Source organism: Oenanthe melanoleuca, chromosome 10 (genome assembly GCF_029582105.1).
Source record: "Oenanthe melanoleuca isolate GR-GAL-2019-014 chromosome 10, OMel1.0, whole genome shotgun sequence".
Taxonomy (NCBI): Eukaryota; Metazoa; Chordata; class Aves; order Passeriformes; family Muscicapidae; genus Oenanthe; species Oenanthe melanoleuca.
Genome location: NC_079344.1, coordinates 596,740 through 624,647, shown reverse-complemented (window position 1 = coordinate 624,647; position 27,908 = coordinate 596,740). Strand labels below are relative to the sequence as shown.

General features: G+C 51.7%; 2 protein-coding genes and 2 long non-coding RNA genes across 6 annotated transcripts in view; 2 read left to right on the top strand and 2 right to left on the bottom strand.

Moving 5' to 3' along the window:
• Positions 1-257: 257 nt before the first annotated feature.
• EIF3J (eukaryotic translation initiation factor 3 subunit J) lies at positions 258-8,061 on the bottom strand. Its single transcript, XM_056499453.1, has 8 exons — positions 7,952-8,061; positions 7,769-7,869; positions 4,092-4,149; positions 3,813-3,904; positions 3,323-3,437; positions 2,396-2,554; positions 1,469-1,542; positions 258-1,249 (listed from the first exon to the last, which is right to left on the bottom strand). Exons 1-8 carry the CDS (start codon positions 7,977-7,979, stop codon positions 1,121-1,123), a joined length of 756 nt encoding a protein of 251 aa, XP_056355428.1. The 5' UTR covers positions 7,980-8,061; the 3' UTR covers positions 258-1,120.
• Positions 8,062-8,815: 754 nt separating this feature from the next.
• LOC130257564 (uncharacterized) lies at positions 8,816-9,593 on the top strand. Its single transcript, XR_008841345.1, has 3 exons — positions 8,816-8,934; positions 9,332-9,459; positions 9,556-9,593. It is a non-coding gene; the product is annotated as an uncharacterized LOC130257564 (long non-coding RNA).
• Positions 9,594-9,918: 325 nt separating this feature from the next.
• Positions 9,919-11,704, top strand: LOC130257565 (uncharacterized). The gene is made up of 2 exons (XR_008841346.1): positions 9,919-10,063; positions 10,174-11,704. It is a non-coding gene; the product is annotated as an uncharacterized LOC130257565 (long non-coding RNA).
• The window catches only part of CTDSPL2 (CTD small phosphatase like 2), a 28,181-nt gene continuing 10,776 nt past the window's right edge, over positions 10,504-27,908 (bottom strand). Inside the window, exons 2-14 of one of the 3 annotated variants that reach the window (XM_056500245.1) lie at positions 24,391-24,598; positions 22,590-22,728; positions 22,024-22,104; positions 21,124-21,273; positions 20,083-20,304; positions 19,139-19,217; positions 18,764-18,875; positions 17,857-17,943; positions 15,838-15,900; positions 15,669-15,748; positions 13,809-13,935; positions 13,472-13,567; positions 10,504-12,355 (exon numbers count right to left, since the gene is read on the bottom strand). In XM_056500245.1, coding sequence (XP_056356220.1) covers positions 12,290-12,355; positions 13,472-13,567; positions 13,809-13,935; positions 15,669-15,748; positions 15,838-15,900; positions 17,857-17,943; positions 18,764-18,875; positions 19,139-19,217; positions 20,083-20,304; positions 21,124-21,273; positions 22,024-22,104; positions 22,590-22,728; positions 24,391-24,582 — 1,494 coding nt within the window. In that variant the 5' untranslated portion in view covers positions 24,583-24,598 and the 3' untranslated portion in view covers positions 10,504-12,289. Of the gene's footprint in view, positions 12,356-13,471; positions 13,568-13,808; positions 13,936-15,668; positions 15,749-15,837; positions 15,901-17,856; positions 17,944-18,763; positions 18,876-19,138; positions 19,218-20,082; positions 20,305-21,123; positions 21,274-22,023; positions 22,111-22,589; positions 22,729-24,390; positions 24,599-27,908 lie in introns of all 3 variants that reach the window. The other 2 variants (XM_056500244.1, XM_056500246.1) reach the window with 2 other exon arrangements.

Sequence of the window (27,908 nt, the reverse complement as noted above, 5' to 3'; positions counted from 1 at the left end):
CAGTGAAGGTTTCAGGTACAAAGTAGAATAATGTGTTCTGTGAGTCCAGTCTCATTTCCACAGCTTTAAACAGCACATTCCTAATTCTGCTGTTTTGGAGTAAAAGAAATAATTAAGTGTAAATGTATTTTTACAGTTATTAAATACAAATTCCTGTCCAGGCCCAAGCCATGGGCACACCACCAGCACAGCTCAGCTCTGCAACTCTCCCTCTTCAGGTGTTTTTCCTGTCAGGCCCCAAAAGAACTGCTCCCTGGTGAAGTCCTCAATAGTGATTTTTATTAAATTAGTTGCTTTATAAAACATTGCAGATGTTGTAATTGTTAACATAACAATTTGCCCAACTGTAGGAACTGCTGCAGTTTGCTAAGCAAGTTTGGTTTTTAATGAAAGAAAACGGCTGAGTTGTGAGAGACCCACCACAACCCAGGAGAGCCCCAAGGAATTGTGTGGTTTGGTTTTTTCTTTTACACTTAACCCCTTAATTAACTGTTAAAGAACACCCAACCCAGAGAGCTGCATTAGTAGAAATTTAAATGAATGGAACTGAACTTCATCCTCGAGACACAAGTGGGTTTTTTGCCTTGCTCTGCCCCAGCAGGTGCTGCTCAGGTGTCAGGCTCTGCAGCAGTGGCTGTCCCAGGGGCCAGGCTCCCAGGTGCAGGATTCCACACTGAAGTTAGCAGTTCCCTTCCCAAAACACTGAAATCCTCAAGCTTGAACTCAAGACAAAGCGACTGGAACTCTACGTGCACACCCTGCCCTTGCTGCAAACTGCTCGTGCTCAGCCCTGGCCCTGCAGCAGGGACAGTTAAGGCCATGTCATGGAGCTGTGCTGGTTATAATCCTTCACCTTGTTCCAATTCCTTCCCAATTGAGTGGCTGTTGCTGTGAATAGCAGCAGTGCCCAGCAGCAGAATTTTGGGGTTTAACTGCAATTCCCAGACCTTTTCCATTCCACCCCGGCCGGAGCTTCCGCCCGGCCCCGGCACCTCCAGCCCCCAGCACACAGATACTGCAATTCTGATTGTAGCATTTGGCAGAATTTAGAGGAAGAAAGGTTGTGCTACATGTTTAAGGGATTATGGGCAACAGAAAGACAACAGGAGGGAGATAAATGTCACATGAAGTCTTCAAAGTCTTGCACGTACTCGCCGTCGTAGCCGCCGTAGTCGGCCAGGTCGTCTTTCATGGTCGCCTTCAGCCCCCCGCCAGGCACAACTCCTTTTTTCTTCTTTTTGGCTTTATTCTGGGCCAAAGGAGGAGGATGGTTATTTGGGCCCAGGGCTGTGTCATTACCCAGCACTGAAGGTGGCCCTGCCATGTTTCCACCCCACAGGAGGAAAGCTGGGACAGCCCCAGGTGTCCTCATATCCCTGCACCTGCCCCCCTTTGCCTTCCATCCTATTTCCCAACAAATAACTAATAAGTGCAGGGGAGCCCCAAGCAGGAACAGCCCCAGTCTTACCTTCTCTTGTTTTTGTTTTTCACTGCATAATACTGTCAGAGTATTTGTGATCTTTTTCAAATCATCCACCTCCACTGCATCAGGGAAAAAAAAGATTCCTTATCAGTGTTGTTCTTATAAGGCAGTTAAATAACATCCACAGTCTCTAAAACTAGAAATGAGCATTGGTGTAACTATGGGCAATTACTTGATTTAAACCAGCAGAACACAGAGTGGGTGGTTCTGGTCCTTACAATCCCAACAAGGATTCCAGCTGGTTCCTTGGAAGCCTGAGTGTTTTAAAAGGTAAAACTTGCAAATAAAGTTACTGAACACAAGATTCTTACTGAGACAGCTGAACAGTAAAATATGGAGGCAGTAAAATGCAGGAAAATGTATCAAAAGGAGCACAGGCTTAACAAGAAATGATGTTTATCAATCAGAGGCTGGAGTCCCTCCTGTGAGGAGCCCTGGAATCCCTCGGAGATGGAAGCTGCCAGCTGGGATGATGGATGGGCCCAGCTCTGCCTGGGATTGAGTTACCCCTCTCTGAAGGACAACTGTACAGGACAGGGAACCATCCCAGCTCTGCTCCAGCCACCAGGGCACTGGGAAAAGGAGTTTCAATTACTTCATCTCTCTATAGTTACACGCTGAATTCCAGAACAGTTAATCTGCACTTCCAGAATTACATGAACTCCATTCTGTAACAGTTTCCCTCCAAATGAGGTACTCAGATTATCTGCCTCAGAGAATTTATCTTAGTATTATTAATTTAGAAATGGCCTCAAGAAAAACAAGCAGGGTTTAGCTCAGCATAAAACCTGACACTTTTTAGCTGTCTCTAACCAAGGTGCAGACAGGAGAGGGAACAGAGTGAGGTCAGTGCTCCATGTGGCAGGCAGCAGCAGAGCCCTGTGAGCAGGTCCCAGCAGGGCTGGCACTCACAGGAGATGCAGACGTCCCGCAGCAGCGCCTCCAGGAACCCGGCGTAGTGCAAGGACTTCTCGTACTGCGTGATCTTCTCCTTCAGCAGCTTCCCGAACTCCGTGAACTCATCTTTGGAACAGGGGTTCATGGCATCTATTCCACTAGTGCTATTTACACCTGCAGGGACAGCCAGGGCTGCTACAGACATCTGCAGAGTGAGCCCTGAAGGGAGCTCTGCTCCCCCCACAGCCCTGGCCTTACAGGCAGCAATGAAAGTTTCATGCCAAACTCAGTAATTCCACAGAATCCCTCAATGGTCTGGCTTGGAAGGGACCTTGAAGCCCATCCAGTGCCACCTTGTCAGGGCAGGGACACCTCCCACTGTCCCAGGCTGCTCCAAGTCCATCCAACCTTCCAGGGATCCAGGGGCTGCCACAGCTGCTCTGGGCACCCCCTCAGAAGGAACAATTCCTTCCCAATATCCCACCCAACACTGCCCTTTGTCAGTGGAAAGCCATTCCCCCTTGTTCTGTCACTCCACACCCTTGTCCCAAGTCTCTGTCCAACAATTTCTGAAGCTGAGTCAAACCCAGTAATTTGACCCAGCTATTCCTGTTCTCTGGACAACCTGCACCAGGAAGCCCCTTTTCCCAAATAAACATTCCTGCCTCACCCTCCTGAGTGCAGAAGCCAGCAGGTTCTTTGCAGCTGTACCCAGTGCACACCCCCAAGCACTGTGCTCTGTGACAACTCAGTGAGCACAAGCTGCCCTGAGCAAGGAGCTGAATCATTCACCAAATGCTGCTGTGCATCAGCATCTCTGCTCCTTCTTTGTTCTCAGTGCCACAAGCTCTGGGTGCTGAGAGCCAAGCCCTGCTCCTGCTCTGTGCTCTGCAGGGTCCCAGGTTTTATTTGTTAATTTCTTTATTTCCTGCTTTAACTCACCGAAGGTTTCCTTTGCCAGCTCCAGGTCTGACTCCTCTTGTAACTTCTTTAGCCGTAGTTTGTCTGCCAACTGTTCTTCTGGTGTGAGCTCCTTCTGCTCCTCAGGTGCCTCTAACTGCAGGAAAAACACACAGGGACAGGTGGCACCTTACAGACACCTGAACCCACTGCTGCCTCACTCAGGGCCCTGGAAAACCTGCAACCCCCTCCCTGCAGCCTCAAGGAATTGTTCATCTCACAAGGAATGGGAACAAACAGCAAACTCCCACTGCTGCCTGTTCCATCACACAAAGGAACTGGGTAACGCTGATCCAGTCACTGCTTAAATCATGAGAGAATTAAAGCTCCCAGCCCCAGACAGGATCATGTACAAGACCAAGTTTGGTTTATCAGATGAATCAAGACCTCTTCAGATCCTGCTCAACCTCCAAAAAACAAAACCAAACCCACCCTCTGAATTTTATGTGACCCAGAAGAAATGAGGACTTACCCTTTTTTTAAGCTCCTCTTGCTTTTTCTTCTGTAGCTTTTCTTTTTCTTTGATTTTTTCTGCTATTTTCTTTTTTTCCGAAACTTTCGGTTCTGTGAAAGGTGGAATAACAAACACAGCTCTCAGAACTCTGATGATTTTTTCCCCCCCACAACCACAGAAATACTGGAAGCCACTGAGCACAGAGTTAAAGACATTTCTGTCAAAGGTTTGACTCTCAGACACGACCAGAGTCTGATCCCTTGCTGGCACTGAGCCAGGGGTTACCTTAAATCTCACCTTGTTTTACCTCTGTCTCCTTCACCTCCTCCTCTTCCTCCTCATCATCCCAGTTATCCTGCAAAACAGCCAAGGTTCTTTCAGAGGCAGCTGTCAGCTCCTGCACTGCCCACAGAGCCCCAGCCTGGTGTCAGGGAGGGAGCCATGGGAGCTGTCCCAAGGCAGGTGTTGGTCAAACACCAGCTTGGGTCAGAAATGGCAGCAGCCAAACACACCCACAGGAACATGGCTCCTTCTCATTTCTGGCATGGTGAACATCACTGAAAGCACGTTAGAGCAGCACCAGGGCCCTGTCCTGTGCTGGGACAAGCACTCCCTGCTGCAGGGATTTTTTTTTTTTCAGGATGTGCTGACCCAAGCAAGGAGACACCTGAGTCCATCCCAGCTCAGCTGGATAATTGGCACTTGCAGGGGACTCGGCTTCCCTTCCACATTCCACCAGGCTGACTTCAATCTGGAGCAGCATTATTTCAGCTCACATCTAATTAAGTTTGTTACACCCACTGCTTAAATAGCTGCACTCAGCACTGAGGAGCTGGCCAGGCTGGGGAACAGATGCAAACTGCAGAGGAAGGGCAGGCAGGCCTGAGGGATCCATCCTGCCACTGGCACATCTGGGAGATGCACAGAGGGCAAGGACTGCAGCCAGGAGACGTGCCCTGACCCCATCCTGCCAGCCAGGCCTGGGTTGGGAACCCAGGGAATTCCAAATCCTGGATTGTAAACCCAAGGGATACCAACTCCTGCCAGCCAGGCCTGGTTCATAAACCCAGGGAATTCAAATCCTGGTTTAGAAACCATGGGAATACCAAGTCCTGCCAGCCTTGCCTGGATTATAAACCCAGGGAATTCCAAATCCTGACAGCCAGGCCTGGATTAGAAACCCAGAGAATACCAACTCCTGCCAGCCAGGCCTGGTTTATAAACATAGGGAATTCAAATCCTGGTTTATAACCCCAGGGAATTCCAAGTCCTGCCAGCCAGGCCTGGTTTATAACCCCAGGGAGCTCTCCTGCAGGAAGAGCCAGTGCCCTGTGCTGTGTCCTTGCAGTGATACAGTAATTCCCAGAGAAGATCTTTATTCCCAGTATTCCAACACTGTTTCTGTGTCCCTGAGGGCTCTGAGCAGCCCGGGGGAGGTGGAGCAGGGAGCAGGCATTGCCTGAGTCAATAGATGAACATTCCCTGGCAGCAGGCCTGACCTCTGTGTGCTGGGGAACACTCACAGCACTTCTCTTACCAAAGGTGCTAATTTTAAACCTGGGAAGTTGATGTTTCCCAAATTAACAGTTACTGCAAGTTCATTACTAAAAAACCTTCCAAAACACAGATCTGCAGACACAAAGCACATTCCAAAATGTGAGTGCCTTAAGAAAGCCATGGGCAGAAAACACTTGTGCTGCTGCTTTAGACCACGTCATTTCCTTCAAGTGGGGATTTCCCCAGAGGGACCCAGAGCCTGAGCAGGGGCCTTTGGGAACCTGGCAGGAAGAGCAAACCAAAGGAAAATAAACCCAACTAAAACACCTTGCTTTGCTGGATCCTCTCTAGATGCAGCTCTGGCACTAAATCCATAATCCCTTGGAAATAGTGAAGCAGCTGCATCCTCACTGTAAGATGGAAAAGTCTCCCCAGTGCCAGAGGGCAGGGCTGGATGTGATCCTGGGAAGGGATTGTGGGGAGGGGCTGGGATGGCATTCCCAGAGCACCCCAGATCCCTGGAAGTGGCCAAGGCCAGGCTGGGCAGGGCTTGGAGCAGGGGAAGTGTCCCTGCCATGGCAGGGGTGGCAGTGGTGGCTTTAAGGTCCCTCCCAACCCAAACCAGGCTGGGATTCCATGTGGGGAGTATTTTCCTTTATTAAACAGGCAGAGAGCCCTCAGGTGTCTCCAGGAGAACCACTGTAGGCCAGTTCTCCTGCACACATCTCATCAGCAGGAAAGCTTCCCACCTTCTGAGGAAGGAGCAAAAGCAAATGTCACAGACAGTGTGAGCTCCAGCTGTCTGTACACAGCTGTCACACAGGTGTCACCCACACACACACCTGTGTCACACACACACTGTCCACCCTCATTCCCAGAGCCTGGAGCTGCTGCTCACACACCTGTCCTTACACCTGTCCTTGTCCTGCTGCTCTAAAGGGACACCTGGGACACTGGGCTGTGGCTAGTACTGAATTTAAGAAGGAAAATTACACACAGAATCACAGAAATTCAGTAACTTTAGGGTTTTTAAGAGAAGATGAACTACTTTTTGTGTACTGTTTATGGGAAGAACTCCACCTGAGCCACAAGAAAAACTCCAGGTGTTTTTCAGAGATTCTGGTAACAGTGTTCTCAAAACCAACCCTGATCCTCCCCCGGTGTTACAATGTCCCAGGGCTGGAGGAAACAAAAAGGTCTTTTTTTCTCTGCCTTGCTGTACTTGCAGAATCCCGGGATGGTTTGGGAGGGGAGGGAGCTCAGAGACCCCCAGAGCCAGATGTGTCTGGGCATGGAAACTTCCACCAGCCCAGGCTGCTCCAAGCCCCGTCCAACCTGGCCTTGAACCTGTCTGGCGTGTTCCTGGTGCATTCCCTGGCATCCCTCTGCATTATCCACAGAGCAGGGAGGTTTCTGTGGCACCAGCACCCTGCCAAGGGCAGCTGGAGCCCAGCAGGAGCACAGGCCTTGGAGGGAGCTCTGCCTTCAGAAGCAGCAGGAATAATCAGCCACACGTTTGATTCCCATTCCTGGGCAGACACCACGCTGAAACACGGCAAAATCCCACCTCGTGGTGAGTGGAGAAGCAGCAAGATCAGGTGGAAAGACGTGCTGGTAGAGCACAGAAGTTTCTGGTCAGCAGCAGAAGCACCAACACAGCACTGCCGTCATTAAACCCGTCCTGACACCTCACCCAGCGCTCCTCACTCCCAGCTAAGGGCCCGAAAAGCTGCAGAAAGCGAGGGGAGAGCGCCCTGGGAAGCAGCTGGAAAGCAGCAGGTGGATCCCTCAGAGAGCAAGAGGCGCCGCTTCAACAGCGGCTGTCCGACCCTTCCTGCGCCGCCAGGGCCGAGGCAGCGGCGGCTCCGGGCACGGACGGCTCGGGCTGTCCTGGCATTTGGATTTGTCACCGAGCCCGGAGTCCCGGCGGTGTCCGGAGCCCCCAGCACTGCCCGGAGCTCTTTGGGTTCCGGAGCCCCCGCACTGTCCGGAGCCCTCGCGACTGTCCGGAGCCCTCGGGGTTCCGGAGCCCCCCACTCTGTCCGGATCCCCGCTCTGTCCGGAGCCCCCAGCACTGCCCGGAGCCCCCGCTCTGCCCGGAGCTCTCGCACTGCCCGGAGCCCCCGCTCTGTCCGGAGCCCCAGCCCTGCCCGGAGCCCCCGCACTGTCCGGAGCCCCCGCTCTGTCCGGAGCTCTCGCACTGCCCGGAGCTCTCGCTCTGTCCGGAGCCCCCGCTCTGTCCGGAGCCCCCAGCACTGCCCGGAGCCCCAGCACTGTCCGGAGCCCCCGCTCTGTCCGGAGCTCTCGCACTGTCCGGATCCCCGCGGTGTCCGGCCCGGCGCCGCCTGCCCAGGCCCGAGCCCGGATCCCGTCACCCGCCGGCCCGCGGGCCCCTCGCCCCCGGCCCAGCCCGGCCCCGCACTCGCTGCCACACGGCACCGCCCGCCCGCCCCCGGCCCGGGCCCGCCCGGCCGCACCTTCACGTCGTCCTCCTCATCCTCGCCGGCCCAGCGGTCTCCGGCCACCCCCGGCACCAGCCGCTTCGCCACCGGCTCCACCACCTCGAAGCTGTCGGCGTCTGTGGGGAGAGGAGCGCGGTGAGCGGTGAGGGGCGGCAGCGGCGCTCAGGCCCCGCTCGGCCCGGGCCCCGCCGCACCCACCCCACGAGTCCGCCGCCTCCGCCGCCATCTTGCCCCGACCGCGGCCGCCGGGCAGCGCCGCGCGGGGCACGCCGGGACGGCGGCGGACTGACCCCGCCCCGCCCCCGGGCACGCCCCCGAGGGGCGGGGCCTGAGCGCCGCGCGGGAACGGGCGGGATCGGGAATGGGAACCGGATCGGGATCGGGATCGGGATCGGGAACGGGATCGGGAACCGGAACGGGGATCGGGAACGGGATCGGGAACCGGAACAGGGAACGGGAACGGGGATCGGGAACGGGAACGGGAACGGGAACGGGAACGGGAACGGGATCGGGAATGGGATCGGGAACCGGGAACGGGAACGGGGAACGGGATCGGGAACGGGATCGGGAACGCACAGCCGGAACGGGAACGGGATCGGGAACGGGAACGGGATCGGGAACCGGAACGGGAACGGGAACGGGATCGGGAATGGGAACCGGAACGGGAACGGGATCGGGAATGGGATAGGGAACGGGATAGGGAACGGGAACGGGGCGGGATGGGGAACGGGAACGGGAACGGGATCGGGAACGGGAACGGGATAGGGAACGGGGCGGGATGGGGAACGGGAACGGGATCGGGAACGGGATCGGGAACGGGATCGGGACCGGCTCCGCTCCCCCGCGCAGTCCCGGCTCTGTCCCGGGGCCGCGCCCGCTCGGCGCTATCGCGGGGCCGCAGCCGCGGGAGCCGCCCCGGCCCGGCGGGACCGGGAGGGGATGGAGCGGGACAGAGGGACCGGCCCGGGATGGGATGGGATGGGATGGGATGGGATGGGATGGGATGGGATGGGATGGGATGGGATGGGATCGCCGGGGCCCGGCCCGGGATGCAGCGGGGAGGGGCGGAGGGCCCGGCCGGTTCCACACCGCGGTGCGAGGTTCCCCGTGTGTCCTGCAACATCCAAAGCTGGAATTGTTCATTTCCTCAGCGCCAGTTCCCAGTTCCTGCGAGAATCCCAGTAAGTGGAAAAGGAGGATAGATTTTTGTCTGGAGACAATAAATTTAGAACGTGTCTTTCATAAAACAAATGAACGATCTCTATATATGCCTGTAAAAATCACACAAGTGGCAAAGAAAAAAAAAATAAAATATACAGACTTCCAAATTTATCATCCTTTTCCTGTTCCTCTCCATTTACCAGACAATATAAATAATAACAGAGCTAAATCCACGGATCAAACAATGTCACAAGTTAAATCCTTGCCAAGTCTACACAGGTTCACAGGCTCAGGGTCCTGTGGGGATAATCACAAAATTGCCAGGAATTGCGCAGTAATTTGGAATATGTTAATATTGGAATATGTAATTTGGAATTCTAAGGATTTACACAGAACATTTAAATTTCTCCTTGACAGCAAAACACAGACACGATTTCTTCCACTTCAAGGCTGAAAACTGACAGGAGCAATGTCGTGACTTACAGAAAACCGAGGCTCGGTGAAGGATGACATCAGCTAAAAATCATAAAAACAGAATCCAGAGCGTAAGCTTTTAATGAAACCTTTGTGCTTCTGTGGGCTAGAAATGATTGCAGGAACAGAAATCCACAGCACAGGGCTGCTCTGCCCGTGTTTTACAGTCGGCCCCGTCAGTACAAAGACATTTCTGCGAGTGACAGAACAAAACCTCCTCCTGCTCCTGCTCTGCTCTCCTCGGTGCTGCGATGTCGGCAGTGCTGGGAAGGGGCCGATGCCGTGCAGAGTTTTTGGGACCCTCCCGAGTTTGGGTTCCACATCCCAGCGCTGTTCCCGAGCCCGGCCCGGCTCCTCCTCGCCGCGACGCCTCCGCTGACACCTCGGGAGGTTCGGGAGATTCCCAGCCCAGCCTGGGAGATGTGAGTGAGCTCCAGCACAGAGTCCAAAAGCACCAAGGGGATCGTTGAGGGCTCTGGAAATGGATGTGGTGCTTCCCACAAAGCAGGAGCTGATCCTGTGCTCCACGCTCACACCTGGCTGAGCCTCCCCCGGGGCGATTCTGGGGACACAGCCCGAGCCAGGAGCACGGAACAGGGAACTCCCCCTCGAGGTGAACAGACAGAAATAAAACCTGTGATGAAAACTCAGCTCCACACAAGGTTTGCAGGAGGGGTAAGCACCAGGCTGGCAGCACAGGAAAATAAGAATATTTAATGTGTTTGCTAAGCAATCTGTCAGTCCATAGGGCACCGTGCAGAGCTGCCTCCCCTTGTTCCATTCAGGTTTCCCTCGAGGATCTGACAGCCCCAGCTGGGAAGTGCAGCTGCCTTGGGTCTCCTCAGCTCCAGGAGCACTTTTGGGATGGCTGGAGCCACGGAGGAGCTGGGGACAAGGAGTTCATTCAACAGCTGAACATCCCATCCCAGCTGGAAAAGGCCAAGGGCTAAAACATCCCGGCAGGTCCGTGGGTGCCACAGCAGCTCTGTGATGTGGAGAAATGGGGGGAGCCCCCACTGGGCAACTGAACCCCTCAGAGTGAGAGTTCCAGGAGAGGAATGGCTGAGTCCATCCACGTCTCCATCAGCTGCCCAGGGACAGCTGCACCAAGCAGATGGAAAGGAAATGTTCTGTACATTTTATTTCAATAAAGACATAAGACAAACAGCGTAAAGATGCCCAGATGCCCTAAAGATAAATACATTTAAAAGATTCTCATTAAAATGAATCTGTAGTATTTCTTTCCTGCAAGCAAAATACCTTTCTTTAAATACAAAAAAAATCAGTATTCTGAATTGCAAATGTTTTCACTTTTTTTGCAGAAAATCTGCCATGATGGTTTTGTTTTTAATGAATAAGGATTTTCCACAAAACAGGCTTGCTCTACATGCTAAGTTTTAACAGTTCAGTGACACCATGTGCTAGCTACATACACAACAGATAATATAGTAAGAAAACACTCAACCTGATGAAAAGTTAAAATCTTCATTAATACACTGGAAAAAGTTGACATAACTCATGCCTTTTAAAATCAAAAATACAAAAATTAAATGTTTTGCTAAAAAGATTTTCCTTATTTTAAGGACTCATTTGAAAATGAAGCTGCATGTAATTTGTACAATAAAATTGTACAAGTAAACAGGTAATATACATAAAAAATTAATTGACATACTTCTCAATTATCAGCTGTCCACCTTTAATTTCCAATACTGTACTTTCTTATCAAGCATACAAAATAGCAAACTTCTCTTTAGAAAAAGTGCCGTTCTGTGACATCTTTTACACAAAACCAGTCCGAGCCTGGGGCGTGGCCATGCAGTCGAGAGGCAAAGCTTCCCTGACTGGAACAGATCCTCCCTTCCAGGAGCAGCAGTGGGAAAAGGGGATTCCCCAGCTGTAAAAATCCCAGCTGAGCGCTGGAGCCACGGCAGGCTGGGCTGTTCCCTGGACACCAGGGGCTGCTGGCAGCAGGAGTGTCACAGGAGCCCCAGCTGGGGGTGAGGTATTCCTTGTCCATCGTGGTGCCACTGCCAGCTGTGCTCTGTCCAGGGGACGTGCCATGGTTCAGGATATTCCCAGTATCAGTCATTCTTATCTAGCCAGTCTCTTGATTTTTTTGAAAAGGTTTTTCGACTACAGTAGAATATTACAGAAAGAAAATATAAATGCAGGGTTGGGGTTGGGTTTTTTTTTTGTTGGTTTTTTGTTTTTTTTTTCTTTCTAAATGAAACTTACGTGGGCTAAAACTAGAGAATATTTTTAAACAAATATACAGGATGCAGGCAGACAAAGCAGGGAAACGGCCAGCCAACTGTTTAATAAAAAACTAACAAAATTTGGCTATTTCCAGAAAAACTATGAAGCGCCTCAACTAAAAGGAATGCATAATGAAATTCTAATCTAATACAGGTCAAAAATGTAAAAAGGTTATAAACCTTAACAGGAAAAATAAAACAACTTTTACTGGCCATTCCTGTTGAAATGAGAATCTTAAAAGTAACAGAAAAGTGGCTACAAACCCACTTAGAGCACCGAACAGAGAGAAAATCCGAGTCCGTTTTCAATCTCTGTTGTATCATAAAATCCTGTGTTTCTACAGGTCAAACTGCTGGTGGCAGAAACAGAATTTTCTTTATAAACTGCAGATGTCCTGTACATAAAAAAATTTCCTTGGAGTTGCACTAGTTCTAAAGACTTTTCTGTTCTAGCCTCCCTACTGGATTGTACTGATGGCGGCAACCTCGGGTGTAGAAAGTCTCTTCCTGTAACCCTTGATCAGTGTTGGGCACCAAAGATAAGAAAAGCAAGACGGGGTACAAAAATGCAAAATTTCAACAGTAATGGCAATGTTTGTATTAGTCCAACAGGGTCCTGCATTTCCTCCCCTCGGCAGTGAGAGCTTTAATCAGGGGGTAGCAAATCATGCAAACGAAATCTGTCTCTGATGTGAGGCCGGACGTCTTCGTTCTGTGGGGAAAGGGCAGGTTAGGAGAGCAGCCAGACCCCAACTAACACCCCAGAACAGAAACCAAATCAATAATGGGCAGGTTAGGAGAGCAGCCAGACCCCCAGCTAACACCCCAGAACAGAAACCAAATCAATAATGGGCAGGTTAGGAGAGCAGCCAGACCCCCAGCTAACACCCCAGAACAGAAACCAAACCAAACCAATAAAGGGCAGGTTAGGAGAGCAGCCAGACCCCCAACTAACACCCAGAACAGAAACCAAATCAATAATGGACAGGTTAGGAGAGCAGCCAGACCCCCCTGCAGCAGTAACACCCCAGAACAGAAACCAAACCAATAAAGGACAGGTTAGGAGAGCAGCCAGACCCCAGCTAACACCCCAGAACAGAAACCAAATCAATAATGGACAGGTTAGGAGAGCAGCCAGAACCCAGCTAACACCCCAGAACAGAAACCAAATCAATAATGGGCAGGTTAGGAGAGCAGCCAGAACCCCCTGCAGCAGTAACACCCCAGAACAGAAACCAAACCAATAAAGGACAGGTTAGGAGAGCAGCCAGACCCCCAACTAACACCCCAGAACAAACAGAAACCAAACCAATAATGGGCAGGTTCTGGAGATGAACAGCCAGAACCCCCTGCAGCAGTAACACCCCTCTTTGACCAGAACAAACAGAAACCAAGCCAATAATGGGCAGGTTCAGGAGATGAACAGCCAGAACCCCCTGCAGGGCTCCCCATCTAACACCCCTCCTTGACCAGAACAAACAGAAACCACCAGCTGTGCCATTCCAGAGACTCACAGCAATAATTCCATAGATTCCCCACAGTTCAGGAGGGATTTATTGGCCTTTTAGGAATAAAGACACAGCACAGCAGCAACAGGCACTGTGGCATCCAAATGCTGAGAGATTCCCAATTTCCTTGTGATGTCACAGTCCCACAGCCCTGCATCCTCAGCACTGCCAGCAGTGACAAATCCCCTTTTGCTGTGTGAACACGTCCCTGGATCTTCACCAGCCTCCATCTCAATGACTCAGAAACCCTTAACAATAGCTGAAAGCATTAAAGGAACTCACTGACAGTTTTGGGAAAAGCCAAGAAAGCAAACACTCACCAGCTCTACGAGTTTCTCCAGAAATGGAATCAACTTTAGGAGTTCATTATCATTTTTATCCATGAACCAGCTTTCTATAGGAATTCCATTGGAAAGCTGAAGTTAAAATACGAAAAAAAATCATAAACACACGATTAATACTTAATTTATCTACAAATATGCCCTGTGAAACAGCATTTGGGGGAAAAATGTTTCCAAGTTTCAGACTCCTGGGTATTTTCCCCCAGGTTGGTTTGCAAACTTCAGCACCCTGTTCAAAGCTCAAAGCCCTGAGCTCACCTAGGAATGAAATGCAAGTGTGGGGTTCCCAACAGGTGTCCCTGCCCCAGCCCCTCACCTGGTAAGCAAAGGCTTGTGGTGAGTTGTCAATGATGATGGTTTTGGAGAGGTCTCTGCCCAGGATGTTGAGATCCTTGATGTAGTTCCCCTGGACACACACACAGTGCTCACGGAACAGTCGGTGCCTGCCATGGAGGGAACCATCAGTGAGAGCAGGGCAGCACCAGAGCAGCTCTGTGAGTTACCCCAGCCCTGTCCTCTGCTGCTCTGCCAGGGAAGGGACTGTGCCCCTCCTGCTCTGCCCAGCTCAGCTGGGTTTGCACTAACCCAGCTCTGGGTGGGGTTTGTATTTACTCAGGCTTTTCTTCCTGACCCCTCTCACAGACAGGCCAAGAAGGGACCCCAAGGATCTGCCAGGCCAGGTGCTGCTCAGAGCCATTTACTGGGGTTTATTGTCCCTTTATTCTGTCCCAGCCCTCTCAGAATGGGGCCCCTGTGCCACCTCCTGCCAGGACACCGAGTGTCACAAGGAGTGTTTCCTCTCTGCTACACCTGCTGCCAATTAACCCACTGCAGGTGTTACACCTAAAAAACCAACCTTGGGGCCACAACACCCCATCAGCTCCTTCCCTGCCCATCACCTGCTCCTGTGTAACTCATGACAGAACTGGATGGATTGGCTGACTGGGAACCAGCAGGGATGAAACTCCCATTTCATGGCAATCCACAGAATTATAAAAGGTGAGGAGGCAGATTTGGGGTTCCCAGCCCCTTGCCTGCATGTTTAAGTGGAGCTGTGCCTAATTCCAGGCAGGAGCTGAGCTCCCAACGTTGCCATGGAGGGAAATGAGCTGCTGCATTTAAATATAGAGTGTGAGTCACACGTGTGGGGCCTGACAGCACCTGGGGCTGAGCCAGCCCAGCCCCACTGAGCCCAGCCCCACTGAGCCCAGCCCAGCCCTACAGAGCCCAGCCCCACTGAGCCCAGCCCCACTGAGCCCAGCCCAGCCCAGCCCAGCCCCACTGAGCCCAGCCCCACTGAGCCCAGCCCCACTGAGCCCAGCCCAGCCCAGCTCAGCCCAGCCCCACTGAGCCCAGAGCAGCCCCACTAAGCCCAGCCCAGCCCCACAGAGCCCGGCCCAGCCCAGCCCAGCCCAGCCCAGCCCCACTGAGCCCAGCCCAGCCCCACTGAGCCCAGCCCCACTGAGCCAGCCCAGCCCAGCCCAGCCCCACTGAGCCCAGCCCAGCTGGCCCTGCCCTGCAGGAGCCCTGCCTGCTCAGAGAGGTGTCTGCAGGTGTGACACAGCCCCACACCCTGTCCTGCCCCATCCTCTGGGCTGTCACAGCTCTGGGGGGGTTCCCTGCCCTGGGACACCCACACAGGGGAAACCCCTGAGCAAAGTCAGTTTGGGTCCAGCACTGGCAGGTACAGCCCCTCTGGCAGGTGAGAGTGACAATCTCACCCCTGCCATTTCCTCCTGCCCTAAGGAGCTGGAACAGCCAAACAGTTCCCAGAAATGAAAAACCAAACCAGCCCTAACAGAAAACCAACAGACAAATGATTTTGTGACTGAATGGGAATTAAAAGCATGCTGAGTGTAAAAGCTGCACAAATCACAATTTGTAATGAATAAAATTGAATAGTTTAGAAGTAATCAGGTACTCATTTCATCTCCTTTATTTGCAGTGTGTATTCCAAAGCACATTTGTGATCCCCAAGAGGTCATTTCCCACTAGCCAACCTAACAGAGACTGAGCAGGGACAGGTGCTGGCCTGGGGTTATTTTATCCCAAGGCACCAATTCCATCACTGCAGTGCATTTTTCTCCCTCTCTCAGGCCAGGCAGAGCCCCAGGGGGTCAGCCAGGAGCCAGTGGCAGCCCTGGGCAGGGCTGCTCGTGCCACTGCTGGGTTTTACCTGACCAGCTGCTTTTTGGGGTCCAGGATGTTCAGCAACTTGTCTGCATACACCTTCTTAGAAGCAGTAAACAGAATGATCTGGGGATTGGAGAGGAAAAAGTCACCACTGGAGCTACAGGTGGGTAAGTTTGAGAGTGGAATTCAGGGGTGGGGTGTGACAGTTTTACCTCATAGATCTGAGACATCCTCTCCAGGAACTCTCGGAAGAACGGCCGTAGCCTGACGTACACCTGCAGCACAGAGGGGCTTCAGCTCAAACATCCCTGTCCTGCAGCAGCATCCCTGCAGCCAACAACCCTGTCCTGCAGCCCCAAACACTGCCTGTCCTGCAGCAACATCCCTGCAGCAACATCCCTGCAGCAACATCCCTGCACCAAACACTCCCTGCAGCCAACAACCCTGTCCTGCAGCCCCAAACACTCCCTGTCCTGCAGCAACATCCCTGCAGCAACATCCCTGCAGCAACATCCCTGCACCAAACACTCCCTGCAGCCAACAACCCTGTCCTGCAGCCTCAAACATTCCCTGTCCTGCAGCAACATCCCTGCACCAAACATTCCCTGCAGCCAACAACCCTGTCCTGCAGCCTCAAACACTCCCTGTCCTGCAGCAACATCCCTGCAGCAACATTCCCTGCAGCAACATTCCCTGCAGCAACATCCCTGCAGTCCTCACCAAACATTCCCTGTCCCCCTGGAGCAAACATCCCTGTCCTGCACCAAACATTCCCTGCAGCCAACATCCCTGCAGCAACATTCCCTGCAGCAACATCCCTGCAGTCCTCACCAAACATTCCCTGTCCCCCTGGAGCAAACATCCCTGTCCTGCACCAAACATTCCCTGCAGCCAACATCCCTGCAGCAACATTCCCTGCAGCAACATCCCTGCAGCCCTCACCAAACATTCCCTGTCCCCCTGGAGCAAACATCCCTGTCCTGCACCAAACATTCCCTGCAGCCAACATCCCTGCAGCAACATTCCCTGCAGCAACATCCCTGCAGCCCTCACCAAACATTCCCTGTCCCCCTGGAGCAAACATCCCTGTCCTGCACCAAACATTCCCTGCAGCCAACATCCCTGCAGCAACATTCCCTGCAGCAACATCCCTGCAGCCCTCACCAAACACTCCCTGTCCTGCAGCAACATCCCTGCACCAAACATTCCCTGCACCAAACATTCCCTGCACCAAACAATCCTGTCCTGCAGCAACATCCCTGCAGCAACATCCCTGCACCAAACATCCCTGCACCAAACATCCCTGCAGCCAACAATCCTGTCCTGCAGCCCCAAACATTCCCTGTCCTGCAGCAACATCCCTGCAGCAACACCCCTGCAGCCCTCAAACATTCCCTGTCCCCCTGGAGCAAATATCCCCTGTCCCTGCAGCCAACATCCCTGTCCTGCAGCCTCAAACATTCCCTGTCCCCCCTCCCTCCATCACCAAACATTCCCTGTCCCCCTGCAGCTCTCACCAAACATTCCCTGTCCCCCTGCAGCTCTCACCAAACACTCCCTGTCCCTGCAGCCCCCACCCTGTGCACAGAAAGCCAACAGGAGCATCAGAAACCAAGAGCAGGGATCAGCTCCTTGTCCAAGAGCAGCCCAGGGACTGCAGTGTCCCAGCAGCTCAGGGGCAGGGGGAACACAGTTACACCAGCTTAACATCTGCTGGAGAACTGGGTGGAATTAGGAAAAAATGTAATAAATACAGAAGTTGGGCAATCTCTAAATGACAAATGAAACAGGTTGTTTTGAATGAACACCCTGACTCAGCTGTCACCAGCAGGGCAGTGCCCTGGACACAAAACCTGAATCCTCTTCTAAATAACCACCAACTACCTGGGGGTGTCAGAAATGATTCTAGAAAAGGTTTCAGCTGTTATTTCTCTATTTCCATAAACTCAAGCACCACCACCAGAACTGCAGGCTCAGAAACACTCCCTGTGAGGAGGTGGGAGCCCAGGAGGGCCCAGGCAGGAGGTTCTGCCTCTCTCTGCCTCCAGGCCAGGATTTGGGCTCAGGGAGGAGCAGAGGGGAGCAGCTCCAGGGAATTTCCTGCCACATCTGGCACCTGCAGCTCATCACCAGGTGAAAAATGCCAGGCTGTGCTTCCCTCTCTTCAAACAACCACACACAGCAAGGATTCCCACAGAACAAAATTAAAAAGTTTGTGTTCTTCTATTCACCTGGTAAATGACATCTTGAAAAAGAACTGGAAAAGTGAGTGCAGCATCTTCTAATTCATTTAGACTACAGTGCACTAATGTTTCATCCTAGAGAAAAAGTTACATAAAAGAAAGGAAAGTGTGAGTAAGCAATGTTGAAAATAGAAGTAGTTTTCTGCATTTTTATGTTCATTTTAAAGCAGGTTTATTTAGAATGGAAAATGTACATTTGTGTAAGTGCTGTCAAGATTGAAGAAAATTCTTAGGATGAATTAAACATTTCATTATTGTAATTTTAAAAATTTTTTCACTAGAACTGCATGCTGGGGGTGTTGCTATAAGGAGAAATTTCATTTTGTAGGTTCTGCTCTCATTCAGCTCCAGCCTGTGTCTTTCAGTGGGAATAATCCCCCCATTCCTACAACCCAACTGATGATGCCCAAAAAACCACAGCACCACTAACAGGGTGTGAAACACCTTTCCCAACAGACACACTGAAACAAACCTCAGAAAGACAAACAGCTTTGATAAGAGTATTTCAAAAAGTGGATTTGTGCCCTTGCTCCAAAAAGGAAAAGTTTGATTTTTCATCAGTCTTGAGGAAAGACACTCATAACTGAATTTTTCTATTTATTCCACCTCATTTTTCTCACACTGGACTTAGGGAAGCTTTGTGGGGACAGACAACTGTTTGAGATGTTAAAACTGTAATGCTTTTTTTTTAAATTTAAGCAAGGTGTAAGTATTTGACAAACACAGCTCACATTCTATTCCTACCACAATTAATTCTTTTTCAACTATTTTTAACTAAAATTATGCAACATTCAGCAGTCTTGGTTTAAAGCAAGCAAAACTGATTTCCACAATAAAGAAAACAAGGGAAATGCTCCATCCCCCTGCTTTGGTTTGTGTTTATAAAGATATTTACCAAGTCTAGAACTAATGAGAACTCTGGTGTGCTTCTGGTTTTCAGTGGGAGAGCTGGCTTCCTGTTCAGCTGCTCTTCTGTTAGTGGGGGGACATGTTTGATGAAATAGTATCTGAAAAGAATCCAGATTTTGCTGTAAAAATGTACATTACTGAACTGCAATGTTGTAGGCCAAGTGAACATTTGACATTTTTAAGGCACAGAAGTATTTTAAATTGAAATAAAACCCATGTGAGCATACACTCTTTTTTTTTTTTTTTTTTAACAGCTAAGAGATTCTGGAGTTGATTATCATAAGATGAAGATGAGCCAATTTAAATAGAAGTATCTTAATTCAACACCCCAAATGATGAATTTATTATTTCCAGCACTTACGGATCAAAGACTTCCCAGTCCTCTTCATAGGTGGCTTCTGCATGAGCTGATGAGTAGCCACTGTCTGGAGATACTGGTGCTGAAATTCAACCAAAATGACCAAAACAAAAATAAAACAAAAAACCACAAGAGCTGGTCTCATTAGTGCAATTCTCTAAAGTGACAGCAGGACTGACCATCCCAGAGCTGTGCCCCTGGTGCCCAGAGCACACCTGTACAGCAGCCATAAAAACCAGAATGAGCACTGTGTAGGGCTGAGGGCAGGGACAGGAGCCCCTGCCAAGGAGATCAGCCTCCCTGCCCCTCGTGGCACTGTCCCTGTCCCTGTCCCAGTGTCACACACACTGTCCCCCAGTGTCACACACACTGTCCCTGTGTCACACACACTGTCCCTGTGTCACACACTGTCCCAGTGTCACACACACTGTCCCCTGTCCCTGTCCCAGTGTCACACACACTGTCCCAGTGTCACACACACTGTCCCAGTGTCACACACACTGTCCCTGTCCCTGTGTCACACACACTGTCCCAGTCCCAGTGTCACACACACTGTCCCTGTGTCACACACACTGTCCCCCAGTGTCACACACACTGTCCCCTGTCCCTGTCCCAGTGTCACACACACTGTCCCCGTGTCACACACACTGTCCCTGTGTCACACACACTGTCCCCCAGTGTCACACACACTGTCCCTGTCACACACACTGTCCCTCAGTGTCACACACTGTCGTCCTCAGTGTCACACACACTGTCCCCAGTGTCACACACACTGTCCCACTGTCCCATCCCTTACCTGTCAGCGGGGGCAGGTCCCTGTCCCTCTCCCCTGTGCCCTGGCTGTCCCCCAGTGTCACACACACTGTCCCTGTGCCCCCAGTGTCACACACACTGTCCCCCAGTGTCACACACACTGTCCCACACTGTCCCAGTGTCCCATCCCTTACCTGTGAGTGGGGGCAGGTCCCTGTCCCTCTCCCCTGTGCCCTGGCTGTCCCCCAGCCCGTTGTTGACAGCTCTCAGCTGGCTGCCTGGCCCAGGGAAGGTGCCATTGGTGGAGGTGGCTGTGGCTGTGCTGGTGGTGATCTCATCCACCTGCTCCATGTCCAGCTGCTTCACAATCTCCTCAGCCTCCACTGCCTGGCCTGGGGAGTCAGAGCCCGACGTGCCTGGGGACATTGGGGACAGTGCTGAGCCTGAGCTGGGCTCCCAGAACCAGGTGAGCACTGGGTATTAACTACACACACACAGGGTTCTAATGCTCACACTGGGTATTGATCACACACACACACACACACACACACACACACAACACACACACACACACACAGAGTGTGCTAATGCTCACACTCATTATTAACCACACACACACACACACACACACACAGAGTGTGCTAATGCTCACACTCATTATTAACCACACACACACACAGGGTTCTAATGCTCACACTGGGTATTAATCACACACACACACACACTGTGAAACACAGTATGCTAATGCTCACACTCATTATTAACCAAACACACACACACACAGGGTTCTAATGCTCACACTGGGTATTAATCACACACACACACACACAGTGTGCTAATGGTCACACTCATTATTAACCACACACACAAAATCTCTGAATAATTACAGATATCTGCACTGATTCATTCCACAAAAGTAAGAACCAAACAGAAGACCACGGCAGTGTCTTGCCTTGCTGTGTTTGGGACAAGGAATGTAATCCCTTTCTTTTTCCCTTCTCATTTTTTTTTACTGAAAGGTGCACCACTAAATACACCTATGAAAGAAATGTTCTAATGCTTGTAAGCTTCTTCCATTAACTATCAACCAAGAATTAAGGGGCCTTTTTGCCTGGCAGTGGTAACTCTTGGTTTGTAAAGCAGAATGAAAAGTGTACTGCCACTCAAAGCAGCTATTTCATACAAAATCCATCACTCTCAGCTTCAAGACTACTGGCTTTTTGAATAATACTCACCATTTTTATTTGCTGGTGAAAAAAAATTGAAAACAGGAGAAAATATGGTTCCCAGTAACGTTGTTCGTGGGGGGCTGCCTGTGGTGGGGTTATCTTCCAATTTCCCATTCTGCTTCACGTGTTGGCTCGTCACCTCGTAGCTTCCAGCTTCTGGAAAAGCAAAAATCTGAGTCTGAACATCACCCAGCTGGGCTTCAGCTGCCTCTGCTCCCTTATGGCCCTCTGCAGCCTAGGGGTGTGCTCCTGCTCATGGCTCAGCTGGCCCCACTGCACAGCACAACCCAAAATGTCCCTTCTCAGCAGCCCCTGGACAGACCAGCAGAGCTGCAAAACCTGCAGGTGTGGTGGGAGAAGCTCAGGGCTCTCAGTGCCAGCACAACCCCAAAATGTCCCTTCTCAGCAGCCCCTGGACAGACCAGCAGGGCTGCAGATCCTGCAGGTGTGGTGGGAGAAGCTCAGGGCTCTCAGTGCCAGCACAACCCCAAAATGTCCCTTCTCAGCAGCCCCTGGACAGACCAGCAGAGCTGCAAATCCTGCAGGTGTGGTGGGAGAAGCTCAGGGCTCTCAGGGCCAGCACAACCCCAAAATGTCCCTTCTCAGCAGCCCCTGGACAGACCAGCAGGGCTGCAGATCCTGCAGGTGTGGTGGGAGAAGCTCAGGGCTCTCAGTGCCAGCACTCCACTAGAGGGAGGCAGCAGAAAGGGTCAGGGCTCCCTGCCCCACCTCAGCTGCTCCAGAGCTCCTCTCCACACACCCAGAGGCACAGGCACAATCAGAGGGGAAGGATTTGTTATCACAAAGGGCAGAACTCAGTGGATATCCACATCACAGAGCTGACACTAACGAGGGGGATGTCCCATGGCACAGCTCAGGTCCCCAGCTCACACTTCTGACACAAACCTGGCTGTGTCTGACAAGTGCTCTCAGCATCTAACACCTGCTTCCTTCCACAAACACCAGCAGCTGGGAGGGCACATTTCCCTTTCACTTGTGAGAAAAAGGGAGAAGAGCTAAATCAAATTGTTATGGGACTTCTAGAATAATAATTTAAAACAATAGAAAAGTTAAATTAGTTCCAAAGTAGCTGAAGGAGATCAGGAACCCCCTGGATCAGTGCAGAGGGATCAGGAACCCCCAGGTCAGTGCAGGGAGGTCAGGAACCCCCAGTCAGTGCACAGGTGAGGTGCATCCCCCAGGTCAGTGCAGGCAGATCAGGAATCCCCCCAGGTGAGTGCACAGGTGGGATGGATCCCCCAGATCAATGCAGGGGGATCAGGAACCCCCCCAGATCAGTGCACAGGTGGGATGGATCCCCCAGATCAATGCAGGGGGATCAGGAACCCCCCAGATCAGTGCACAGGTGAGGTGCATCCCCAGGTGAGTGCAGGGGGATCAGGAACCCCCCCAGGTGAGTGCAGGGGGATCAGGAACCCCCCCAGTCAGTGCACAGCTGGCTGCATCCCCACCTCCGTTGATCTGACTTTTCCGCCGCACTCTCGGCAGCTGCTTGTGGGGCTTGTCCCCTGCCTGGGGGGTGGAGCTGATCAGGTTGTTGTCAATGTCCCGCTCAATCCGACTCCTCTTGCTGGGATTTTCTCTTTCTTCCTTAAAACAGAAAAGAGGGGGAAAAGAAATGTGCTGAGCAGTGTCTTTTGCCATGGAACAGAGCAGAGAATCAGGGTATCTCCTGGAGAAATCTCACCAAAAATCCCTCACTGCTCTGCCAGAATCAGGGTATCTCCTGGAGAAATCTCACCAAAAATCCCTTCACTGCTCTGCCAGAATCAGGTTATCTCCTGGAGAAATCTCACCAAAAATCCCTTCACTGCTCTGCCAGAATCAGGGTATCTCCTGGAGAGAGCTCACCAAAAATCCTTTCACTGCTCTGCCAGAATCAGGTTATCTCTCACCAAAAATCCCTCACTGCTCTGCTAGAATCAGGTTATCTCCTGAAGAAATCTCACCAAAAATCCCTTCACTGCTCTGCTCCCCTTCCAGCTGCAGAACATGCAACAAGTGTCTGGCCAGCTGGGACTGCACATGAGTTTAAACTAAGTCAGAATGTGCAGAATTAAAACTCCACATGGAGCTGCTGTAGTAGAATTGTCTTTACAGGCAGTCTGTAAATATTCCAGTGCTGCAGAGGCTGGGAAAGGAAGACAATTACCTGAAACTTGATTTCTCTGCCTGTTAAGTACACAGGAGTGAACTGCCCAACAATACCCAATGTGACAATCCCTATCAGGACAGGGCAAAACTGAGCTGTGAAAAACCCAAGGCTTGCCCTTACCTGGAAACCAGTGACTGCAGCACTCATGGAGTGAGACAGAACCAAAGAGCTGTGCACACCTTCTGTGCATGGCTCTATGTGCAGGCACAGCTTTATGACAGGTTTCTTACCCTTTACCCCAAAACACCTACAACAAGTTGATAAAATGTTGAAATTTTATCAGATTTTTATCACACAGCTGCTCTGGGATACATTGTAAATTAGTTATGACTTCTTGGATACTCTTCTTTCAAATCTGCAGTTACATAATGGCAGTATCTGAATCACTGGGATGGATGATGTGGGGTTTTTAACTGGCCTCCATCTAGAGAAAAAAAGCCAGTTTTTGAAGTAATTGCATGGTTACACTCAGCCTATCAAAGTTTATATATATATTTATTTATGTATGTGTGTGTGTGTATATTTTTCACCCTCAAGTGTCCATGCAGCACATGCAACAGGTGCTCCATGTGCAGATCAGTAAATCTCAGCTTTCCAGCTGCACCAAGATGTGAGATTTTTGTGGTTCTCCCTGACAAGATCTGCATGTGATGCTCCAAACAGGGCAGTGCTCTCTGCAGGAATCCCTGGGCAGCTGCATCAATTCCATGGCACTCGGATTTGTGAGGTTTGACCTCCATTGATTAAATGACTCCTAAATAATTTTGAATAAAATTGCCAGAAATAGTCAAGAAATTAATGCTGACAGACTGGCTTTTCTAAGATGTTAGTACTGGTAATTCCTTGAATCTGGGTTTAAGGAACACTTAAAACAAATTAAGAATGTAGTGAATTTATTTGACATTTTCACCAAGAAACAGCAGGTAATAAAGCCTGTGACTTATTGGACTGTTAAATACACTTACAGTTGATTCCTGAAGGTTTCAAGCTCTGCTTTACCTGACACACCTCACAGGCACCTGTTCCTTCCAATCCTTCACCTTTTGCTTCCACCACACCATTGAAGTGACTGCAAGCCAAGCCTGCAGCCCACCTACCTTGGGTGTGCTGCCTTTGATGAACTTTTTGATGGAAGACAAGAGGCCTGTGTCATTTTTGGGTGGCCGTCCCCCCCCGCCAGGCAGGGGCTCCTCCAGCTCCGAGTGTTTCCTCTTGGCCCGCAGCGCCCGCGGCGTGTGCAGCTGGTGGGACTGCTGGGCAGCCTTCCTGCTCCTCAGCCTCATCCTCATGGGCACCTCATGAAAGCTGCAGGGGAAAGGGTTACTGCACTGGGGGAAGGATTACTGCACTGGGGAAAGGATTACTGCACTGGGGAAAGGGTTACTGCACTGGGGAAAGGGTTACTGCACTGGGGAAAGGATTACTGCAATGGGGGAAGGATTACTGCATTGGGGAAAGGATTACTGCAATGGGGAAAGGATTACTGCACTGGGGAAAGGGTTACTGCACTGGGGAAAGGGTTACTGCACTGGGGAAAGGATTACTGCAATGGGGAAAGGATTACTGCACTGGGGAAAGGTGCAGGGGAAAGGATTACTGCACTGGGGAAAGCTGCAGGGGGAAAAATGGGATTTCTTCATTGGGGAAAGGTGCAGGGGGAAAGGGATTACTGCACTGGGGAAAGCTGCAGGGGTAAATGGGATTTCTTCATTGGGGAAAGGTGCAGGGGTAAGGGATTTCTTCATTGGGGAAAGGTGCAGGGGTAAAGGGATTTCTTCATTGGGGAAAGGTGCGAAGCTGCAGCTCCAGGATTGGAAGGATTGTGTAAGGATGGGGGTGCTCCCAAAGCAGGGAGAGCATCACCCCAAAAGAGGGACAGGCATTGGGGTCTGGTCATGGATACAGCACCCAGCAGCACCCCAAAAGAGAGAGAAACAATGGGATCTGCTCATAGATACAGCCCCAGCACAGAGCAGAACCCTGAAAGGACAAACAGTGGGATCTGGCCATGGATCCAGCACAGAGAAGCTACTACAGTGAGAGCAGCACCCTAAAAGGGAGACAAACAATGGGATCTGCTCATGGGCACAGCACCCAGCAGCACCCTAAAAGAGGGACAATGGGATCTGGTGATGGACACAGCACCCAGCACAGGGGGCCTGGCATCAGCCTCTGCTGGGGAGGAAAACCCGAGCTGCCCAGGATGGCAGAGCTGTCCTGGGTCATGGAGGCCAAGCTGAGAACAAGCACACCTTGTCAGGCAGGAGGGTGTCAGCTGGGGACGAAAGGATTGATTGTAGGGTGCCTGTCTCCAGCCCCTAGTGACTGCACTGTGACCCAGGAAGTTCTCTCCTCTCTCTGCTCCTCAAATGCTTCACTGCAAGTCTGCACATTGAACTTGAGATGAGGCAGAAATGGAAATTGCTGTTGAGTGCCCCCAGAAGGAACCATGAGCCTGTGCTGCAACACAGCTGGGTTTGGGAATCACATCAGGCCTGGGAACACCCTGCAAGGGCAGTATTCACTACAGCAGAGGAAAAGGGATGCACCCCATCTATCTGCAGCTCCAAGTGTCACTGCTCCCTGGGCTGGGTCCTGCCTTCTGCAGCTGGGCTGCCTTCAAGGGGACTCCTCGTGCTCAAAGTCATTCTTATGATGGATCAGGAACAGAAAAATTAAGTAGCAAGAAATCCATCTGAGGTGTAATGCACAGAAATACTGGAAATAAAGTAATTTGCCTTTCCTAGTTGAAATCATGACAAAAACCAGGTTTTTAAAGAAAATTGTATGCTTATCACTACAGGAATCAGTGCCTGCCTTTCTGGAGTCCATTTAGTGCAGATCTGATTGCTGCAGAGACAGAACAAATACAGCATTTAACATGTAAGTTCCTTTCTGGAGTCCATTTAGTGTGGATCTGATTGCTGCAGACAGAATAAACAGCCTGTAACATTTAAGTACTGTCACAACAGGTATGTTGTTTAGGAAAAGGCAATGGTGGCACTGGGATGAGTCACAGACAGGGAAATACTGATAATATTTTTGGAAACCAGTCCCAAACCTGTTACACAGCTGTTTGCTCCCAGGTAAATCTCACTCTCACACAAAGGTGCTGCAGCTGGTGAGGAATGACCCAAGCACTGGCACTGCTGGACAGAACTCTGGGCACTGCCAGGGGTGAAACACAGCACCCCTACATGGAATATTCACTGTGCCTGCCAGCAAACACATCTGGGGTCATTTCCCACAGCCCACACTCAGCACTTCCAGCAGTGGCAATGCAACAGCACAAGTTCAGTCCAAGTGTGCCCAGCCCTGCCAGGCCAGCACAGCCCATGTCCCAGTGCCACGTGCACAGGGCTGTTCAGTCTCCCCAGCAAGGGGCTCCAGCACTGCTGTGCCACAGCTGGACAGCCCCTTCCATGGTGAAATTCTCCTTAACACCCACCCTGCCCAGCTGAGGCTGTTCCCTCTGCCCTGTCCCTGTTCCCAGATCCCAAATCCCCAGTGTCCCCTCCTGGCAGGGAGCTGTGCACAGCCACAGGTTCCCCTGATCCCTTTTCTGCAGCTGAGCCCTGCCCAGCTCCTCAGGAGCTCCTCAGGATTCATGCCCCAGCTCTGGTGCCCTTGTCTGGACACACTCCAGCACCTCTGTGGCTTTGCTGTGCTCCTCCTCATCTCCCCCCACAGTGACTTCAGAGCTGTCACCTGAGCAGTGACACAACAGGGAAACCCCTTCACTTTCATACCATCAAACCGGTCTGTAAGGGGAGCAGTGGGGATCTGAGCCATGCAGCTGTGCCAGGGGGGACAGTGCCAGGGAGGGGACAGTGCCAGGGAGGGGACACAGTGACAGGGAGGGGACAGTGACAGGGAGGGGACACAGTGCCAGGGAGGGGACAGTGACAGGAGGGACACAGTGCCAGGGAGGGGACAGTGACAGGGAGGGGACAGTGACAGGGAGGGACACAGTGACAGGGAGGGGACAGTGACGGGACAGTGACAGGGAGGGGACAGTGCCAGGGAGGGGACAGGGAGGGACACAGTGACAAGGAGGGGACACAGTGCCAGGGAGGGGACAGTGCCAGGGAGGGGACAGTGACGGGACAGTGCCAGGAGGGACACAGTGACAGGGAGGGGACACAGTGACAGGGAGGGGACACAGTGACAGGGAGGGGACACAGCTGGACATCACAGTGTGGAGATGGGGGATTCTGCACAGGACAGAGTGGAGGGATGGGGCAGCAGGGATGGGGCAGGGATGGCAGCAGGAGGCAGCAGGGATGGAGCTGGGATGGAGAAGGGATGGAACAGGGATGGAGCTGGGATGGGAACAGGGATGGGAAGGGATGGGAACAGGGATGGAGCAGGGATGGAACAGGATGCAGCAGGGATGGAACAGGGATGTCAGGAGGAGGCAGCAGGAGGCAGCAGGGATGGAACAGGGATGGAGCAGGGATGGCAGGAGGGATGGCAGGAGGCAGCAGGGATGGAGCTGGGATGGAGCTGGGATGGCAGCAGGAGGCAGCAGGGATAGAACAGGGATGGAGCAGGATGCAGCAGGGATGGAGCAGGGATGGAGCTGGGATGGCAGGATGCAGCAGGAGGCAGCAGG